General features: G+C 40.7%; 1 protein-coding gene across 1 annotated transcript in view; it reads right to left on the bottom strand.

Moving 5' to 3' along the window:
- The window catches only part of cemip2 (cell migration inducing hyaluronidase 2), a 30888-nt gene extending 19378 nt beyond the window's left edge, over positions 1–11510 (bottom strand). The window contains exons 1-6 of the mRNA XM_042488029.1: positions 11289–11510; positions 5690–6041; positions 5395–5535; positions 4667–5234; positions 1195–1364; positions 24–215 (exon numbers count right to left, since the gene is read on the bottom strand). Coding sequence (XP_042343963.1) covers positions 24–215; positions 1195–1364; positions 4667–5234; positions 5395–5535; positions 5690–6023 — 1405 coding nt within the window. The 5' untranslated portion in view covers positions 6024–6041; positions 11289–11510. The remainder of the gene's footprint in view (positions 1–23; positions 216–1194; positions 1365–4666; positions 5235–5394; positions 5536–5689; positions 6042–11288) is intronic.
- Between the last annotated feature and the right edge of the window lie 2102 nt (positions 11511–13612).

Here is a 13612-nt window from a genome sequence, read left to right as displayed (position 1 = left end):
CACACCAGTGGCCTTGCTCTCACCTTGTATCCTGACCTGCCTGCTGCTGCAGTGAGAGCAGGGCAACAAGGTAAACTCTTCAGCCTGGTGCATGGAGTAGTCTGTACTGGCGACTACAATCTGATCCCCGGGTTGCCAGGTCTTCTTCACTTCATCCTGCAGGTTCAGCACCACCTGGTCCACAGCATCCACCTGAAAGCCTGAGATGGGGAAACCTGAGGGGGACAACATAGCACTTCATTTAAAACACAAAGGACGGGAAACTTAAACTGTAAAGATCAAACTTCTGATGCATTTTACGATCTTAAGTATATATGTATTATACGGAGGATTAAGGATCTAACAGAGGCTCTTCAAGCGAGAAAGAAACAAATCTCCTTACGCGGACTTAAAAGTTTCCATAACCATGGTAGCAAATTAATGGGGTGTGGACAGACATAAGGATAACAGAGACCACAAGATTTAAAATAAATAGCAATTTGTATGTTTTTCTGCAGTATACAGTATTCCAGCTTCTAGATAGCTTTAAACCACCGAGACAAGCAAAGAAAAGAAATTAAATGTTTGTGAACAGCAGCTGTTAATATTGTCCCCTTGTGAGCAATATGCATCAAACATGATTATCTAAAGAATGGAAACTATCATTTTTCACTTTATGTTCAACAGTAAAATCGATTCACTGTCAAAATATATTTTACGAGAGGCAGACGTGCACCGCCGTAATAAATAAAGACGGGTGTGCTCGTGCCTCACCCAAAACAAACACACACACACACCCAACACACATTTTCAACTGCCCTTAGTCCTGGTACTTGTCCTAACAGCATGGTCACAAAACCACTGTCACCTATTCAGGGCACAAGAATGTCTTTCATGTTGAGATGATTGATCTGTTAGGTATTTGGTGCATGGTAAACCTCATTCTTGACCCTGTCACCTTCCTCCAAATCCTTTACCACCCCAAAGCTAAAGAACCCTGCCCATTTCACCTGAACAGCCTCCATGATACTGAGGCCTGTTACTGTTAATAACTACAGACAAATAGCATCAAACTTAAACAACCAACACAAAATGACAGAAGGCTCAAACTAAGCCTAAAGACTGATGGCTATAAAATCTCCAATTGCTGTCAAAATTGAATCATGTATGTTCAAACTGGTTTTGAAATGGATAACATAACAAGCTGTTTCTCACCATTCTTCCACTCGCTGTAGGCGGTGACTGAGAAGCCCACTCCGTCCACAGTGCTAAAGTTCCGTCTTGCCAGAGCTCTCCCTCCTGTGTCGTGGTTTTCATGCTCCCTAACGTCCTCTGAGCATGACACATTACCACCACCTACAACTGAGACCAAAGCCCACGCCTGTCTGGAGACACCAGAGGGATGAAGAGGAGAGAGACGGTGGGAGAGACACCGAGAGGAGAGGGAGTCATTTTCAGACATTACAGTACACAGAGTAGTTTCACACATCTGTATCAGTGAACAACAAATGACTGACTTCTGGGCCTTAGTTTTCCAGACTCTTTTTGGAATTTATTCTCTGAGATGAGGCTCACTAAGAAGTTAATGGTGCTTCATATAGCCTATCTAATCATAGTCTTGCAGTTTTATGTCAAATACCGTAAATGAGAAGATAACTATGCAACAAACATGGCCCAGTGTTAGTGGCAGACAAACCCAACCATCATGTTAAGACACTGAGAGGTGATGGTGGCTGCAGTAGCGAGACGCAACAAGGGAATTTTTACATAATATCTTACAGATGTGACAGCTTGTCAGATAAAGGGTGTGACCTGAATTGCATAATAGACTTCATCTGTGTTTGAGTGTGTGTGTCAGGCATCAGGACAATGATTTGTTGCTCACACACACTAACCTCTTTCACTGAGACTACAGATGATAACAGACACTTAAGAGACATAAGCAGGTCATCTGAAAAAGAGATTAAACTAGCCGCAAGTTTAATGCCCTGCAGGCAGAGCAAATGTCAGTGACGAGCCTGAAACAGGATAGGAGGAGGCAACTGAATATCCATAATAAAAAGTCAAAGAAAGGTAGCTCTAAATAAAATATATCAGAGAAGTCAAGGGACTATTAAAAGGAGGACAGAGGATATCAGGAAGGGCGTTGATATGACTCGGAGGAATAATGGGCGTACCTGCCATATCCCAAACTTCATTCAAATCCAACTTTTTATTTGAGATCCAAATCCTCCCTTCTCACTTGATTGCACACTATGTTATGAAGCAGGAATGCCAAATTATTTTTTAAATGAGATTATAGTGATTAAATAAGAAAGAGAGACTGAAATCATTTGAGTGAAGGAGCTTGGGTGTGGATGGCGAAAGGGATTGGGCGTGCTTTTGAGGGCGTATGACCTAAACAAAGGCAGTGTACTGAGACATGAAGCCTTGGATGGCTCAAATGTCATGTCCTTAGATTTTAAAGAACAGCCTCTTGCTTCTTTGTCCAGCATTAGTTAAATGAGTCTGACCAATCTTACAGCCTTTTTGCTATTCATGGACGTAATAACATTTAAAGACCATTATTCTACACTATGGCATGACCATTAAATACAAACTGACCCCGACCAAATGACCTTTTCAAATAATTTAACCATTCAATAGCCTATTTTTAACCCTATGGAATCCCAATTGGGCAGGCAGTTGTACATTATGATAGACAAGAGGAAAGTAGCCTCAGCAGAAGCCTCTTGTTTCCACCGAGGCAGTGCTTGGTCTGATCCACGTAACAGTAAACAATCCCAAATTCACCGTGCCCCGGTATTAATATCTGTCTCTGTTCATAATAATAATAATGGCACAATCACAACCTAAACACCTCTTCTTGTAGATGAAAGACACGCTGTGTTATGTCACCACACACCCTGCTGATACACAAACAGGATCCATCTGGGGATCCACTCTGTTCTGTTATTACGGCCTCAGTGTGTGGCTTTCTGCTCTCAGAGAGAGTGGTTGTTTCCTTTTGTGACATCCTTGATTTAATGTTCATCAGTGTTTTAACAACCTCATTGTTTGAGGGGAAATAGTGAATGAGTGGCGGCAAGAGGTGAATTCACTGCAGACCTGCATGAGCGTGTGTTTAAGTGCTCTCATGAGAGACAAAGATTAAAGACAGAGGGGTCAACAGGCACGAGGCAGGAGCCAACGCATTCATGTATCTGCGGGAGGAAGGACGGTTGACGCCTGAGATCAACCTATATAATTTCAAAGGCTTTTTGGGTAATGTGCCAGTTTCTAATTGTTTTGTTTTTAAATCAAGCATAAGCTGGAGATTGCAAACTACTAAAGAAGTCCATGAAACATGCCTTTGGGCATCTAAGTATACATGGTGTCACTGATGCAAAATAACAAAAAACAAGCACCACAATTTGAATTGTTCCAGCTACATGGCCTGCTGTTTGTGTGCAACACACCATAACAGGTCATAAACTGATCAACACTTCATCATTATGCTCATTCTTACAGGTCATAAGCCTTTGCCACGCAACTCTGAGCCTAAAGTCACTCAGCCAAACATTATGTGACTTTAACGAGACATTAAACTGCATGCTCTCTCATAAATATGTGCTATGTGTTTCCTCCTTCCAAAAGCAAAGCCTCAGAAAGCTAAGATACAAAATCCTTGCCCCAATAAATGGAGACAGGATTAGAAGAGAGTGCACACCACTAACTTATCGGTGCACACACACAAGCAGCTCTAAACACACGCAGGGCTATATCGTCTGATCCATTTAAACCACTGTGCTTTGGATTTTAAAGGGATTTGTTTGAGGACTTGGCATCCACCCCCATAGGTGAAATGTGACACTGGAGAATCTAGCGTAGCACTTGGCTTTTCAGTCAACCAAGGACCAAACCAGGCTGAGCTACAAATAACCTGGAGTGAAATGCTACACTTCGACTTTCCGTTAAAAGAAGCTTACGTGTGCGTTCATGTGTTTGAGTGGCAGTAACAGAAAATCTAATGTCATGTTTAGTTAAAATCCAATTCTTTCACTTTATGGGCTTAAAGAAAGCATAAATCCTCATGGACAGGATGACATTAAAAACCTCAAAAATTTGTCCTTTTGCATGACTGACATAAAATCTCATGATTCGCAACATTTTGCACAAATCCTGGAAACTCTCTGACCCATTATCCTGTACACACTTCCTTTTCTGGCAGAGCATGATAAAGTGGAAACACGGGGAAAAGGAAAAGGAATAACTCTCCAATTCAGGGGAACACTGAAAATGAAAAGAAAGATACATGAAAGAGGATATTTTCCAAGGAGGATGAAAATGGAACAAAGTACTGATATTGTCAGTCCAAGTAAGTGAGGGGTCTCACTTTAGTGCTTAAACAAAAACACATTAATCGTTTTTATCAGCCCCAGGAGACCAAGAATAAACAAAACACTCCCAAGGACTTGCATAAAAAACACACCATGGAGAAGCAACACAAACTCCACAAGAGCTGGCACATTCTGTAGCTGAGACACAAACCCACACACATATTTTTTTATAGTCTGACAGCAGACACACTCGCCAGGGCAACGTCTATAAACAGACCTTGTATGTTTTTTCATAATTCGATTTTAAAAATGAAATACTTTATAAGTCTTTACAACACTTCCCATATTTATAAATTGGCATTATTTACCTGTATTTGAGATCATAGACAAAGCTGCTGCCGAGCTTCTCTTCAATGGCTTTCTTAGTTTCATCCAGAAGACTTTTGACAGCTGAGTCTCCAACAGCGAGTGTGACAATGCGGCCCACCGGCAGGTTCCGCAACAGCTGGGTGAGCCGCCGACTGTCATTACGTGACTCATGCGTGTCGTAGCGTTCAGAGAAAAGCACAGCAGCTGTGTCTTGGTCCACTACGCGCAAGTTGATGCCTCTGCTGAAGTTCCGCTGGAAGGCATAACCCCCTGTGGCCAGACCGGAGGCCGGGACACTTCGGGTCAGCAGAGACCAGGACACTCTCTCAGTACCATGTAGCTCCAGAGTCCCACCGCTCATGACACTGATGAACTTGCGGCCCATGCCAGGCACTTCAGGGACTGCCTTGTTGTCAGAGCGGCCCACAAGGGCAATGGTGGCGCGAGAACGATAGCGACATTTGGGAGCACCGATGTGAAGGGCTCCACCCTCTTCTATAAGGATGTGACGTGTTCTCAAGGTTATGTTTTTGGAGCCATCAGTGTTGTCTGCAAAAACTACCTGACCTGTAAAGAGGCAGTGAAAATACATCTCAGTTTGTAGTGTATAATACATCCACACATCCATAAGCTGAACAATGTCACTTCTCATATTTTATAAATGCAAGTCCATCCATGTTACAACTCAAAATGCAACTTTAGAAATCTTGCACCTTGACGTGCTTACCTCCTGACTGGATGGTTAGTGTGTGGAAGGTAGCGGAAGCATCCAATCTGAACAAATGTCCCCTCCTAACAATGACAGCCTTCTCTGGTTGGTGACCTGGGTTCCAGCTGCTAAGGGATGGGTTGTGGTCCGGACAATTCTCTGCAAACATAACAAATCAGTGACAAATTAGAGAAACCTCACACACCTCACCTGACAGGGATATCCAAAAACATTCAAAGATGGTATAAACAGACATCAAGAGATATTCATTCAAAAACCATAAACCTTCGAATCAGTAATTTGTAATACTGACCGTCTAACACATCTCCACTTGAGAGACTAAGGACAAGGATGAGGGTGATGAAGAAAGCCCCGATCGACACTCCACAACAGATAAATGTGTTTTTTCTCTGCTGGAGACTCTGAGCACGCTCCCTCCGCTGGTTCTCCTCTGACACATTGAAAGTGGCTCGTCGCTCTGGCGGGGGGCCGTGAGGTTTTATCGGTGGAGGTGGTGGAGCTTTGGCAGGTGGTGGTGAGCGGACTGGAGCCACCCGCCCGGGGACATAACCTGGAGACCTCTGGTGGTTGCCGTGGGGCGGAGCCACAAAGACCGGGAAGCGACTGGGGCCATCACTCGTCGGCATGGTATATGTGTCTGCTACCTGAGAGGGGAAAAATAACAATGTGGATTCATTGAGGATGTTTTTTGGTGGCATTCAGTCAGAAATGTTTGGAACCATTGTCAAGACTAACTATAAACAGAGCTACTTTTGCAATATTTGTCACATTCAATTTTGTGTTACCTTAAAGGAGCAGTGTGTTGGATTAACGACATCTAACGGTGCAGATTGCAGATTGCAACCAGATGAAATTTCTCCCATGTGCCAAATGTGAACTTCTGCTTAGAAATCCTCCAGTGTTCATTGATCAGGAGGTTTTTTACTAGGAGCCTAAACTGGAAAACCACAGCATGAAGCAGTTTTACGTTAAAAGTCTATGTTTTTGTGATGCTATTCAGCTCAATGCAGAGAGACTGCTTACTGCCATGGCCAATGCAAGAATGCATAAGACCCAAATGGCCCTATCTTGAGTCAGTGTTTTGTTTGACTTTTCTGTGCTACTGTAGAAAGATAGCGGTGCAACATGTACTATGTGAAAAAGGACCCGCTCTCTATGTAGATAAGAACAGCTCATTCTAAGGTTCCAAATAAAAAAAAGTCCCCATTAATCTCCGGTAATTTTTCCCTTAAAAAAAAAAAAAAAACGTATTATATTATTTTCCATTTCTCCTGTTAAATCCCCCTAAATCCAACACACTGGACCTTTTAAAAAACAAAATGTTACTTCAGTGACTGCCTGAAAATAAATACTTTTCAAAGTGAAGTCATTGGTTTATTTTTTCTGCAAACTTATTTGAAAAACACATTTTTAAAGCATTAATGTAAGCACAAAGGTACCATAAGGCAGAAGCTGGTGAAACAGTAAGATGATGGCATCTTTAACTTCTTCCCTGGTTAAAGCGTTTGTTGCTGAAAGTTTTCTCTTATCAGAACTAAGGGTCAAAAGTACAAAGGGTGTCGTCTTCTGCGCGGATTGTAAAAGCCCCGAGGCAATGTTGTGATTTGGGATATTATCTTGATTTGAAGTGTTGAGAGATGAGATGAAAAAGGAGTGAATAAAAAAGAGGTCAGACAAAGGAGGTCAAGAAAAGGGAAGAAGATACTAAAAGAGCACATAAAATGGGTGTAAAAACAGTAGGAGGTAAAAGTAGGAAGAAAAAGGGCTGACTCTGAGGAAACAGGCCGTAACCCTCAGAGCATCTCACTTGTGTACCTTCTGGCAAAGATCCTGGTTGTATGTCTTAAAAAGACTATTAATCTATTAGGCTACTCAAAAACAGCCAGCTTATCCTCTGGCTAATTTGGCTCAGACAGTGACATTGGCTGCTCTTGTCCACAGCAGCGAAGGAGGTTGCAAATAATGGATCGCAACATTCCTCAGACTATGTTAGCACAGCCAAAACAGATGGCATCAATTACAGTAGGGAAGGAGGAGAGTGCGCCAGCTTGAGTCTGCACTCACTTTATTTCACACAACTGTAGGAGGTAGTACAAAGTGATCTGAAGTCGTTGACACACACACACACACACACACAAGGTCATATGGACACACACCTGCACACACAAACATGCAGGGGTAGAGGAAATGACACTGCAGAAAAAAAAGCTTAAATGGCACTTTTCTTTAACACAAACACCCTGTACCACTGTAATCACACTACAGCTTGCTACTATAGGTATTCATGAAGAAAAAGTCAGCTAGTTCAAGCTTTCACATGTCGGATTCTGGCCTTAAAAAGTCTTTTTAAGAGGTTGTTAAAAATGTAAAACTGCAACATCTGCCCAAAACAGGCTCTTCTAAACCACAGTCTTGGGCTCAAATGTCATTTGAATCAGATTTTGTTGTTCAATACAAATATTCGATGATTCAGGGTTTCTTCTGTTTTGTTTTGTTTTTCCATATAAAGTTTTAAAGTTTGGGCTCAACAGGACATTCAGTGTGACAGCACCACTCACGAAATGTAGTTAATGTTGTAACTCATTTGTTATTTACGACATCTATTGCACGTTTGTCCGTCCTGGAAGAGGGATCCCTCATCATCCTCTGCCGCTCTTCCTGAGGTTTCTTCCTTTTTTTTTCCCCCCGTTACAGGGGTTCTTTTTCGGGAGTTTTTCCGTGGGTGATGTGAGGGTCTAAGAGCAGAGGGATGTCGTACACTGTAAGGCCCTCTGAGGCAAACCATGTTTTGTGATAATGGGCTCTATAAATAAAATTGACTTGACTTGACTTAATTTAACAAGCTAATTGCAGTAACACCATTTTTTGCCTGGGTAACAAACAAAAGCCAGAGGCTGTATCATATTAAGTTACTGTGAGCTGTAAATTTACCACTTCTAAGCAGAGGAGAGAATAATGTCATGTCAGAGCCTTACAGTGCAGAGCTCTCCCTCTCTGTGCCGTCACCTGCATGTCTGCAGCTCCCTGTACCAAAGAGTAGCATTAAAATCAAGAGTGCTCACTCTTTTTTATTTGCTTTTGCTCAGCAAATCTGAAAATCAATATATCCCCAATAGTACAATGCACAGCACTCTGACTAGCAAAAAAACAAACAAACAAAACTGCTGGCAATCTCAATCGACCGAGGGGTCTCCAACTGGTGATTTGAATCTTCAACTCAGGGGGCAGCCCTACCAAGGACACCCCGAAAGCGATGACTTTCAGGCTTTAAGTCATCCGACTCTGTATCAGTGCCGCACATACACACACTAATACGTGAGCACACGCACTCCTGTGCCAACCCACACGCACAACCAACCATTGTCTTGCCAAGCCAATTAGTCACCATTTAGCCCAGAGCACAACAAACCTCTTCAACTCATAAACAAAGCAATGTACAATCAAGGGCTGCTCAACAAGGGCTCAGTCATTTACGTAGGCCGCAATATAAGCTAGGCCCAACAGCAGCTGTTTCACCCACTTCAGCTTGAATCATCCCATTACAGTGTCTGTCTCATTCCTCAGAGGACTTACGCTGATACGTCTCTGTCTGAACTGGTATGTCATCAAGAAAGGCATGTCCATTACACTTTTTTCTAGATATTCTCACAGTCTGTGTCATCAGACTGACTCAGTGGGAGCCCTGTGATGGGACACTACCCAAGGCATCAGCCTTTATAACCCTTTCTCAGGCCATGTTTTTATTCACATTCCTCACCATAAAAAGGGCCAAGTTGCTCCTGCTCCCCTGCCACTAACTGACCTGTCAGAGCAGAAAGAGTTGCGTACTTTCTCACCTTGGGGCTGTTCAACTTTTGGAGAAGACACTCATCACAAGGCTGCACTGCTTGTCATGTATTTCTTTTATAACCAGGGACTCACTCATTGTCTCCCTAATGCTCATATTTTCCTGATTTCAGAGCTACTGAATATCAAACAGATGTGGGGGAAACACTGGAGTTGAAGCGGGACAGACGATCACACATTCCTCGGCTGTAAAGTCATCTTGTACTTTGGGAATAGGCACTGGCAGTGTAACAAACATTAAGCCTGGTGTTACCTTTATTAACCCTAAACTGTTAGCCTGTGTTGTGTCTAAATGTGTTCCCTCATAGAACAGAGTTTCCCACCTGTTAATGCAAGCACCTCCCTCTGTGGTTAGGGTTAGGGACTGTTCATTATTATTTTTTTTTTTATTAAGCACTGGGGAGGGACTTGTGTTTTTTTTCTTTTGGTTTAGGTGAGGGACATACAGCTTTAAATTGTAGTATTTTGTATTTATTTCAAGTAACCTCAGAACCCCAAACCCTGAAAGCAGGTTTGAAAGGCATGTTTGTTAGGGATGAATGATAATATTAGTACATTATCGGTATCGGCCAATATTGGCTTTAAAATAAAATATTTGAATTGGCCAACATGCTGATTTCTGCTAATGCGACCCCCGCCCCTTTTGTTTAATTGAAAAGTGAATATGTACAAAACATCAGGTAAATGATACAGCACAGGCAACAAAACAATATATCTGAAACTATGTATGAAGAAAATAAATGACAAAAAATAAAACAGATGGTTAAGTAAATAAGTAAATAAATGAAACTACATATAAATATAAAGATAAACCAGAGTACAGGCATATAGATGAAAAGGTATATTCAATTTTTTGAGTATTTCTTCAGGGAAAAAAGTTGCATTATTTTCCAAAAAAGTGGCTATGTCAATATCAGTATTGATTATCTGCCAAATGAGTTGATATATACTGGCATATTGGATATCAGCAAAAAATGTTTAAAATAAATTTTAAAAAATCCAATATCCTGCATCCCTTATGTTTTCTTTAATAATTTGCAAAATCACAGCTTTTATCACAGCCAGGAACTGTAAATACAGAAAAACAAAATTCCGGATGCTCTTTTAACGCATCATATATAAGAAGGATTTACATTTTACTTAAGAACTAGATGATTGTTTTGGTGATAACTATGCTGTGTGCTAGTTGCATTGGCTCCAATACTACCCACATTTTTGTGTGAATACAAAAAAATAAGTCATTTATGGTGGAGGGAGGGCGAGTGATTAGGAAATAATAACATTTATAGCTTCAGGGAGTGTCAAGATAAACAAAAATAAAATAAAGAGTCACGCCGCAGCCACCCCCTCCTCTGATAAATAAAGTACAGTCCCTAGAGGGTTTGGTCAGGTTTTGGGAGGGAGAAACACATATTGACAGGAATACAGACTTCAACACAACAACCAAAGAGTTGCTGTCACAACTTCTGCTTCTACCCACAACACTTACAGCAACACAGTGTGTATGTGCATTGATAATGAGATTAAATAAGGTGTTAAAAGGGATGATTTCATGACTTTTGTTGATTTATGACTCAGTCCACACGCCACCTTGCTTTGCGGTAAAGAAACTAGGCGGCTCTTTTTTTAAAGGGTAGCCCATCTGTTTATGAGTAACGTTAGTATCACCACAAAGGCAGAGGCTATACTGTAACACATGGCAGAAGTTGCGGTTTAGTGTCAGTTGAGGTAGGGGGGGGGGGGGGGGGGGAACTAAACAGACTTTAGTTTTGATAGCAGTGGCGTTTCTCCACTATGACAGGTTAGGTTAAGCTAAGGTAGTTTACGGATGCGACACGTAACGTTAGCAACACACTACAACTTTTTAGCCCAGACACAGAAAAGGCACAAACAGCTGTCACGTGTTACTACCTTATTAACCCTCTCACTAGAAAACAAGCCTCAATTCAAAGTTTGACCCGGTGAATCCTCCACCACCCCCCGCGGTTGACGGACACACACAGACACAATGTAAACGGTCGGACGGACGGACGGAGAGCTCGTACCGTTGGTGAGACTGTCCTCTCCCGCTCTGTCCATTCGCTCTCCGCCGAGCCGTTAGAGACGCTGACCCGGTGCTGCTGCTGGTGAGACGGAGGAATTAGCTCTCACCCTCGCAAGTTCGCTGCCCGTGTCCCTTTTTATATACTTTTTCTTCACATGGTATTTTTTCTGCTGATGGGCTGTCGTCCGTCCGTCGGTCAGCCCCCTGTCCCACCGAGAGGAAAGCAGGCGCGGCTTGGGAGAGAGGAAGTGATGATGCGTTTAATCTCTGTCGGACAACCAAGAACAACCGAGGAGATACAAGAGATGTATCGCTACAGAGCTCAAATAATAAAGGGTCAGTAGGTCACTGTTGTTTTTGGTCTCTGCATTTTCCTTTCAGAAAACAGAAAGAAATTAAATACTTATTTGATTTTTATTTTTAAAATCTAAAGGCAAAAAATAGAGTCCGAAACGGAACACATGGAATAGAAATGAAATGCCACGTCATTTTGTTTTTCTCCTATCAAAAAATAAAATAAAATACAAAGAAAACAAAAAATGGAGAATTAAAAAAAAAGCCATTTTCATTTTTCAGAATCCAGAAGTTGTCCTGGGGTTTAAAAAACAAACAAACAAAAAAACAACGTTCAACGCATAGGCCTCAAAATGTTTGCAAGAGAAGTAAAGAGTGAGGACTGAACCTATTGTTAGTATTGGTTATTATTAGACCTGTATTGACTTGAAACCATATTCATCTACAGAAATTTCTTTATTTATTTATCTAATTATTTTTTTTAATTTATTTTTTTTAAACCCAAAACAACTTAAGGTTCCAGACATTTTTTTTTTTAAAGGTGTGTTTTTTCATTTTTTTTTTTTTTTTTTTTTATAGGAGAAATAGAAAATGAAGTGGCATTTATATTCTGTATATTCCATTTCTGACCCCAAAAACTAAAAATTGCATCTTTTTCATTTTTGGATCTTGCAATGAAAATTAAACTATTTGCTTTTTTTTCTTTCCATTTCTTGTCTTTTGTTATTTATTTATTTAATTAATTAATTTATACTCAGTGAAGTCAACTACCTACTGTTTCATTTTGTTAGAGCCTAGTTTTCCCCGTTGTCTTATTTTGTGTTATTTGGGGTTTTTTTTACATTGGTCACTTGTATTGCAGTTCTATCTTCTGTACATATTAATATACCTCCATGAGGGTTTTGATATTGTTTTAAAGTATCCTCCACAATGCAATTCTGGCTTATTTTTATTTAGCATTTGTATTTCTGATAATGAAATACATGATAATTGACATGATAATTTCATTCAGGTTAATAAACTGTTTTATTTGCTGTCTTTTATTTGGACTAACAGTAGCCTGGTGAATTATGAGTAACCTTTCATTAATTAATAGTTTTGTCACAGAGTCAATGAAAAATATAAATTAACTTGTGATTTCAAGTAAATTTAGAAATGTGAGATGTGAGAATGTGAGACACCCCGATAAGCCTTCATTGAGTGTAAGAAGAACACTGCAATCATCTTGTTTTCAGGGCTTTTTAATTATGAGGGGCAACTTTCTCCTGGTTGCTAAAACACACATATTCAGAGAAAACAACACCAAGGACATGATCTCAACATCTTACAAACTACAGCTTTTGTAGTAGAAGTTGTGCAGCAGTAATATTATCCTAATGGTTATCATTTTTATTAGTAGTGATGGCTAGAATAGTATATTGATGTGTATAAAAGAAGAACAGCATGACTAAATCATTAATATTATCCTGGCAAAAGATAATGAAATGGAGTCTCAGTACTTCACAAATCAGTCCACCACCAGATAGTACTGCTTAAGTTGCCAATGTGCTGTGACAATTGCTAGTACAAAGCAAATGGTTAAGTTATCAAGTTATCTATATTTATAGATGACAGTAATTTATATCTGCTGTAGTGAGCTAACAATACCCTGTTTACAGGACCCATTAACTAGAAAACATTGTTAAATCAACAGTTGTGAAAGCGGAAAGTATATTGCGACACAAGCACACTTGTAATTTTGCAGCTAAAGTACCAATAGCTGTTTTATTGTTGACTCATATGACAAAGAAATATAAAAGTTGTATTTGTGGTCTGTGTGTATATACACAACCTAAGGTATCTAGAGGTGGGATAGGTCCTACTCTTACGACATATTGAAAGGCAATGGAGGTTTCCAAGGAGTCATTGAACGGCTCACCAGGGGCACTTGAGCGGCATGAAGTGATGGGAGGGGCTTCAGCCAGAGCCACACCGCCGCCTGCTGGTATCAAAGAGAAAATACTCCGTAATCTCAAACCCATGCTGGAGTCA

This window comes from Plectropomus leopardus, chromosome 6, assembly GCF_008729295.1.
Source record: "Plectropomus leopardus isolate mb chromosome 6, YSFRI_Pleo_2.0, whole genome shotgun sequence".
Lineage (NCBI taxonomy): Eukaryota > Metazoa > Chordata > Actinopteri > Perciformes > Serranidae > Plectropomus > Plectropomus leopardus.
The sequence above is the reverse complement of the archived record's forward strand: the minus strand, read 5'-3'. Positions and strand labels throughout refer to the sequence as shown.